Source organism: Terrapene carolina, unplaced genomic scaffold (assembly GCF_002925995.2).
Source record: "Terrapene carolina triunguis isolate 2854851 unplaced genomic scaffold, T_m_triunguis-2.0 Scaffold85, whole genome shotgun sequence".
NCBI classification, from domain to species: Eukaryota; Metazoa; Chordata; order Testudines; family Emydidae; genus Terrapene; species Terrapene triunguis.
Genome location: NW_020664436.1, coordinates 15,524,757 through 15,533,152, shown reverse-complemented (window position 1 = coordinate 15,533,152; position 8,396 = coordinate 15,524,757). Strand labels below are relative to the sequence as shown.

Sequence of the window (8,396 nt, the reverse complement as noted above, 5' to 3'; positions counted from 1 at the left end):
TCTTGACAGGTGCCAAGCACCCACAGCATTGAGTGAAGTTGATAGGAACGGTGAGTGTTTTTAACCTCTCAGAGCCAGGCCTTACATGAGAACATTTAAGACCACTTAACAACTGTGCCATGCACTATAGTGTTGAGATCAGATGTGCTTATTTATAGGTGTGTATTAAGCTTGTCACAAACTAATTTAAATTAATTCTCCTTGGTAATTTCCCAACTAATAACCATTCTTTATTACTTGAATAATTGACATTCATGATGAGAGTCAGATTTGTTTTTTTTAATTAACATTAATCTTAATGAGCTTTATGGAAACAATCATGCCTCTTGGTGAAAGTGACATATATCTGGAAACCAGAAAAAATGCCAAATAACAGTTTCACAGCAAGCAGTTAATGTCTCAACAAAATTCAGTTGTTTGATGTAACTATCTTATATTCGCTCTTCTTGCCAGTCCAGTTGTAAAGGCTTATGGAGAATTAGACAGAATGGGGTGTAACCACAGGCATGGAACATCAAATCTGGAAAGTCCTTTTCTTTCTCATAGAGAATGAGGGAGAATCTGTAACTTTATCTACTTTGACATCAGTTGGTGAGCTGATAACGGAGCTGACTTGAACACCATGTGGGGGAAGGAGCCTTCTTGAGCAGCTCTGTTGTGTGCTTTATTGGAAGTAACTGCTTAAAATCCCACATGGAGAAGCTTGTCAACAGCAGCAGAGAAACTAGAAAACAGGATAATAAATTCCAGGAGAACTAACAGCCTCAGTCCCCAATAAGAGTGTCAGACCAAGCGAGTCTGGAGAAGGAAGCCATGATAATTCCAAGAGGCCCATAGTTATCCTGTTTTTTCCCATCCCATTAGCCCACAGTATTGTCAATCCTAAAAGTAGTTCAAAGATCAGGCGTCACAGTCCAGAAAACAATTGAGATTGGCCTAGAAGTCATGAGATGTTTTAAATAAAGAGCAAATTGTGGGTTTAGTCTGTCATCTGGATTTTGTACATCCCCCTTCCCACGTGTGTGTGACAATTCAAACCTAAATGCATACGAACATGCACGTACAAATATGTAGCCCCCTGCTCCCTGACCCCATCCCGATCCCCTGTGTGTCTGTTCCCCAGCTCCCCCCACCCTAGCATTCCAGGCACCCTGGCTCTTCCCCAGCCTCTCCCCCATAACCCCACCTCAGCAGTCGCCCTCTTCCCCAGCCCCCTTTCCCTCCTGGAAGGCTCCTGTAGCTGCCACCTGTCTCCAGACTGCAGAGACATGGGGGTTCCTGGACCATGGCAGGAGGGGCCAAGTCTGCTGATGATGAACTTGAGGAGGGGGGCACCTCTAATGTGCTGCACTTTCTCTGTGGCTCTGCCCTGCTCAGAGTGCACAGGGGCACCCTGATACTGAAGCACAAGTGCTAACAGCATCCTCTAGAGGCCAAAGTTGGGAAGTGCATCCCACTCATGCAAAATTCCTGAGATGCCTGTAGTTGTTTGCAAGATTGTGAGCACCCCCAGAAATGGCCCAACATTGCAATACTCACAATAATATCACGAGTGTTGGCAACACAGAATTTCCAGACTATTTTCCAGAAGAATTTCCATCAACATGGATAATTATTCCCAGAATAGGCTCTCTTCTTGCTCCCTCTGCTGGCATGAGCCTCCAGAAGTTAAAGGCTGATAAAGATATAACTATCATACAAGCTTTAATGATTTTCCTCTTTCTGCTTTTCTATACTAACAATCTTCTTACAGAAGTGACATCAGAGTCAATGAGTTCTCCAACTTCCTGAGAAATCATAGTCCCCTTATTAATTTGGGGGGGAGGGGAGAAATAAAGCAGTTCCCTTCCTGTCAAATGTGTTTCTAAGCTTTAGGGTCTAGTCTTGTAAGCTGCCGAGCACCCTAAGCTGCCAAGAAAGTCACTCAGAGTTGAGGGCCCTTAGAACGTCGCAGGAGGTGTTCAGCATATGCAGGGCTGGGCCCTTATATTGTACAAAACATTAATGATGCAACTAGGGGAAATCGAGGCACTTTGCAGACCTCACAGAAAGGCTTCAGAGACTGTCTTTGGGAGCTAGCACCACAGTCCAAGAACCTCAGAATTAAGTCAACTTCCATCTCAGTCCATGGAAGAGATTTTATTTGTATTGGACTTCACTTTTGGAAGCCGCCCTTTAAAAAACAAAAAGGAAATATAAAAATCTTGTGACACCCAAAACACTGCTCAGTAATGATGGAAAATATAACTGAAGAATCATTACAATTCTAACTAGGAGTTCAAAAACCCCACAATCAAAGAGAACCAGCCAAGATGATCTTTGATGGCTCTTTCAGGATATATTCACTTAGTCACACTTTCCCACTGTTATAGAATACAGAAATCATTAACCATATACTTTTGACCAGTACAGTAAAGTCCCCAGTTTAAAGACATTGAACCAGATTCTGCTTCAGTTATCAACGTAAATCTGGAATAACTCCACTGATTTCAGTGGAGATACTCCATCTTTACACTAGAGTAACTGAGAGCAGAAATTTGGTCCCATCCACAATGTAATATCTGCACTATAAAGAGAAACCTGCAATTGTTACTATTGGTCACTAGAGTGAGTAAGTGCTTGATATTCTTCGATATTAAGTTGTGCAAATCATTCAGGACTTATCCAGTAGAGATGTCAGATATAAAGCAACATCTTGTGTAGAAATCCTAATCAGTGTGATGTGCTGCACCACTCCTGAGAACCACAACACTGTTCTGTTATTAAAACTTTCACTAACTAAACACTACATGACGTGGCAAAATAAGCTATTTTCCACGCTAGTATGACGTGATCAGAAATTATTGCTGTGTTGAGGTGCTATACAATGAGCCAGAACTAGTCAACTAACAACTCTGAACATGAGAGGGAGTTTCAGATCAACTATTTTTTCTTAAACCTCTGGCCAGTGTTTAGCAGGCAGATGGATACAAGCAGTTCTAGGTTACAAATAACAAGATTAAATGGATTACATGACGGAGACTCAGCATTTCATGAATTTCTGTGGAGTCTCTAAATTGTGACAGACTTCTCCTATTCTATCCTAATAGGGAATTCATTAGTGTCACAGTTCTCCCAGCCTCAACTTCCACAGCTACACTCTCAGTCTCTGGGACAGCCAAGCTGAAATTCTGTTCCCCTGGCACCTTCTCAGATGGTCCTTATATTCTTGTGTCAATACGACTGCCAGTCTGTGAGTGCTAGTATCCATGTGAAATATGAAAGGGGTTTTGAAATACAAACAGGCTAAGAGAGGAGCAGTCACAAGGATCCCTTTCAGTTCTGGAAATGCCAAATCACACTCTGTCGACCACTGAAATGGTTTTGATTTCTCAGTCTATGCAATGTTTCCCGATATTGGTGAACTCACAAATCAACTCTCTATAACAGCAGCAGAGCCCCACAAAACTCTGCCCATCTGTGAGTGTCTGGGGAGATGGCCAGCTCTGCACAGCCTAATTTCCATTTTTTCACTTGAAATTCCTGCTTTTACCATTTGCTGTTTGTTAGAAACATTCAGTGAACAGACAGAAATCACAAGAACTTTACCAACTAAAATTCCCCTGAGACTCTGGGTCTCAAAGCGGGTTTCAACCACTCCCCATCTTTCCCTTGCTGGAAAGCTAAAACAGCAAGCAGCTGTTGTCCAGGAGGCAGGAGCATAACTTGTTCACTGCAAATCCATTGTCCAGAAATAATTTGTTTCCCCTGGGCCACACTTTTTGTTTTGGCATTTCTTATGCAGTTATTGGCTATAATGGAATCCAAACCACTTATTAGCTCATTCGCTATCTTGGCTACCCAGACTTCTTGCCCAATTCCAGAGATCTACTTTTCAAACCCAGTTTTCTCCATTTTTGGACAGGTGCCTGTTCCTCAGTCCCTGTCTCTATTTGAGACCATTTAGGTCTTTTTAGCATTCAATAGCTAAACTCCTTTTACTGTTGTTTAACTGCCAAGATGTAAACAAAGACTATAGGGCTGATCCTTGTACCTTCAAGCTTTGCCCCTTCAGCTTGATGTTCCCTCATTTGTCAACTAGGACTTTCACTAGGCATTTGTGATTCTCTACACTGTCAAGAGCAGGCCAGCTCAGACTGATGGCTGGCTCCACACTGCATGTCAAGAGCTTGGACCAAATCTGAACAATACAGTCTGTTTTCTGGAGTGAATTCTGCAGCACCATCAGAGCTGGCCACTCAAGTTGGCTGCCAGAAAGCTGCCGCTCTCTTCATCTCTCCATCCATTCATTTAGGCTATGATGTACAACTGAGCCAACTCCCCCCTTCCCCCAGGATTTCCCCCCTCAAAGATAATGGACATTTGTATTACTTGAGCTGGAACAAGCTGACCTCTCCCTACTGGGTCTCTGTGGGTTACAAATGGGGGGAAAAGTATTGTAAAGTGTTCTGTCTTAGCCAAGTTCTCTGGCTGCCCTGATTCCTCAGCCAGGAAGCTGACATCCACAGGGGTCCGCAACACTTTTAATTCCTTCCCTAGGTTACTTTTTTGTTCCTTACCTCCAGACTGGGAATTTTCTAGCTGCTGCTCCAACTAAGTTTTATTATTGAAGACTGCTGGTTATTTCTCAGTCCTTCCTAGGAAACCTCCAAATGTTGCTTTAATTACTTTTGAAATGTCTCTAGCTCTTCCTTTAAGTCTTTTTAGTTCCTGCTGGGACATCTCCAGCTTTTGTTTTCATTTCTTTTGGCCAACGTTAAATCCCAGTTTGCTATTGATTTGCTTTGATTTCTGGGAGCACCCTATCTGTTCCCATGGGGGTCAGCAGGAACACCAGCTCACAATTTCTCTCTTTGGAAGCTCTCTCCTGCGACTAACACCAGTGTTGCCTCATTGGCATGAGCAGTTAGCCAATATTCAGGGCCTCGCCAGGTTGTTTCCATTAGGATGAGAAATTGATTATATGAGATGGGTGATATTTTTCAGTGTAACCTTGTTTATTTACAGAAGTTTATACAAATTCCTGTATTCCTGAACACAGTAGAAATAAACAACTTCAGGCAGTTTTGTGGCTCAAAATTCCCCAAATCTATCACTCCAACAACTGCTGTGCCCCAGAAGCACTGTCCATCTGCTTCCTCTCAGGGTCATATTCACAACTGCTTCTCCAGGCTTTCTCCTGGCTTTGTGTCCCTAGCACATAAACCAATATCCTAACCCCTGTGTTTGCAATCCGGGAAGCCCTTCAGTCTATGCAGCTTAGCTCTGACCAGCCATGTGCCTTGGACATTCCCTCCATTGTTTGTAGCTGTCTCTACTACATAAAGGGACTTAAATGCTCTTTCTGTAGAGGTTGAAAGAATGCTTGGCACACCCATTGACTTTAACTTGGTCTGTCATTGTCTTTGGAGCAAAGGCTTACCTGGTGGCAGCCTCTAGCACCTTTCATAACAACAGGGTAGATCCTCTAGGTCATCTTTTCATTTGTTAGTGTGATGTTCTTCATCAGAGGTCCTTACAAGCATCTGGTATTCTGCAGATCTCATAGCTTGGCCATGGACAGTCCAGTCAATATCTCTCACCATAGGACCCCGGCATGACTGGATAGGTGCACCAGTTCAAGGGTTCTTCCACTTCTCAGTCTCAGGCAACGTAGCTTATAATTTATAGGAGTTTGCCCTCGACTTCTATGAGTTATTAATTCACAGACATTTAGATAAAAAGAATCATGTCACTCTAAGTTTAACATTGTCCTCTACTGCTATCCACATGAAGCAAAGCTCTGGAGGGAAATCTTCTAATTTTAGTGCTTGCTGTGGTAGGGGGAAATTATTTCATGAATAGAAGGGAGCAAGGGGCTGTTTTTGTGGAGTTTGATCATGAGTGGTTTTATGAAGCCTCATCCCTCAGCCTGCACTTGGCATGGTTTAGAGCCCTCATTGCTGCTTTCTTCATCTTGGGATTGCCTAAAATCAGGATAACAGAGTGCCAGGAGGGATAGGCAGCCATTACCACTATACAGAACCACATGAAAGGGGGACTGCTGTGGTCAAATATTTGTAATAAAAATAGCACTAATGCCACAAAATAAGAAATGTAGAAGAAAATGAAAGCAATCAGACCTTTAATTACACTGACATGAGCCTCAGTAATGGTGTCCCTGGAGATGTTTGTGTTTTTCCCCATCCTCTTGGTGTGTCTCCACAGAGAAGTGATTAACAGTACAGCAGGAACAACAAATATAAAGAAAGGAAAAGAATATCCAAGCATGTACAAAATAACAAGATCAGGAGATGAATTCATATTATGTCTACAGTCCACTCTGGTGTTTCCTGACAGATTATTTGTTGAATTGTTTATGAACTTTCTCTCTATGACATTGACTGAAGGGAAACAGGTGACCAAGGAGACCAGCAAGGAGCCCATGAGTAGCTGTGGCACAAGCCCTGATATTCTCCGCTTCAGCCAGAGGAAGAGAGGTTGGCTGAAGTTGGCGATCTTCACACAGTAGAAGACACTGAGCCAGGTAGCAAACCAGAGGCTGAGAGTATTTAGATACATCCAAAAAATATAGAGGTTTCTCCGTATGTCACACTGTCCATTCATCACTGGAGATAATGCAAAGAGGAAGATATTGTTAATGAATATTGTCCACTGTAGGAAAAATCTGGAGATGCCCAGGCTAGTCAGGATCATGTCACAACAGGTCAGTTTTCTGCTTCTGATCCACTCACTGCAATTCACAACAATCATCAATCCGTTTGCTATAATCCCTGTAATGAACTCAATTCCTAAAATGATCAAACCAATAATATTTGTAGGAAACATGGTTCTTGCCTTTGGTCACTAATGCTTGCCCAGCTTCTGATGCTCTCCACTCAAGCGCCAGTGGATAGTGGACAGTGCCTCTGCTGTCCTGCCTTTGTATCACAGCCGAAAGTGAGATGGGAGATGTTTTCAGCTATTGAACTTGGAAGACTCACCTGTGTTTGTTGGGATGCAAATCTCAGAAAGATTCTATTACATTTGGGATGATCTACTCCTTTCTCCTGCCTTTTAGTTGTATATCCACTTCCTCATTTCTGTGCATTGACTGTCTGTGCCCAGCTTCACAGACTTTTTTCTATTGGTCTTCTTTCCTGATTTTTATTATTATTATTGATTTTAATTATTGCGCCTTCATTTTCAGATTGGACTACTGCTATTCGTTCTATTTGAGGCAGCACAGAATACCAGTCATAGGTTGCTCCTATTGCACAATACAGCCATGGCTCTCTTTCTCTGGGTTCTAGTCATGGGAGATTTTATGGAGTCTCCTCTGTCAGCCTGCACTTGGCATGGTTTAGAGCCCTCATTGCTGCTTTCTTCATCTTGGGATTGCCTAAAATCAGGATAACAGAGTGCCCAGAGGGATAAGCAGGCATTATCACTCCACAGAACCATAGCAATTAAAGGCTGCCGTCAGCAAATGTTTTTGATAAAAAAAAAAATAGACCTCGTGACACAAAATAAACAATATAAAATAAAAGGAAAGAGCTCAGAGATGTAACAGCACTGTCGTGAGCCTCAGTGCTGGCCTCCCTGGAGCTCCTTGCGTTTTTTTCCCATCCTCTTGATATGTTTGCACAGACAAGTGACTAACAATTGTATGGATGAATTAAAAAAATATAATGAAATGTATGTATGTTCCAAGCATGGATGAAATAATGAGGCCAACTGAGGAAGTATCCTGGTATCTACATTCCACTGTGGTGTTTCCTGGTAGTCTTTACTGAGCTGTGTAACTACTGGCTATATACACGCCCTGCTGAAGGGACAGAGTGATCAAGGAGACCAGCAAGGAGACAGGCCCCACCAACAGCAATTCCGGGCTCCAAGGCCAGGGCCGTCCCTAGGGGGGTGCGGGGCCTGGGGCGGAAGTGGCGAATCAGTCACTTCCAGGACTGACCTGTCAGTTCCGGGACCGACCGCACTGGCCAATCACGCCGGCCCGCAGGGCCCCCCAAAGCACAGGCCTCGGAGCCCCTGGGTAATTGCCCCTTCCCACCCCACTTCAGTGGGCCTGCAAGGAGACCATGAGTAGCTCTGTCAGTAGCTGATAGTCTTATCGTCAGCCAGAAGAAGAGGGGTCAGTTGAAGTTGGAAAACTTCATGCAGTAAAAGACACTGAGCCAGGTGGCAACCCAGAGATTGGCAGTAGTTAGATACAGTGCCTTCAAATTTTTTTCTCCTCTCCAGTCTTGGTCCTGCTGTAACCTGTTGTTGTACTCCCCGTTTTGAGATTCCTGGCCTGTTTTTTCCATCATAGCTTCTCTTTAGCTTTCTGACTAATTTGTTCCTGAAATCCTTCAATTTTATTTCTTGTCTCCAGCCAATGGCAAGACAAGGAGGTATTT

At 43.3% G+C, this 8,396-nt stretch overlaps 1 protein-coding gene across 1 annotated transcript; it reads right to left on the bottom strand.

Annotated features, from left to right (window-relative positions):
- Window positions 1-5,889: 5,889 nt before the first annotated feature.
- LOC112113845 (taste receptor type 2 member 10-like) lies at window positions 5,890-6,828 on the bottom strand. The gene has a single exon (XM_026649519.1). It carries the CDS (start codon window positions 6,826-6,828, stop codon window positions 5,890-5,892), a length of 939 nt encoding a protein of 312 aa, XP_026505304.1.
- Window positions 6,829-8,396: the final 1,568 nt, after the last annotated feature.

Excerpts from the sequence above, each read along its gene's own strand:
- LOC112113845 (XM_026649519.1), bottom strand. The coding sequence starts at position 6,828 with ATGTTTCCTACAAATATTATTGGTTTGATCATTTTAGGAATTGAGTTC.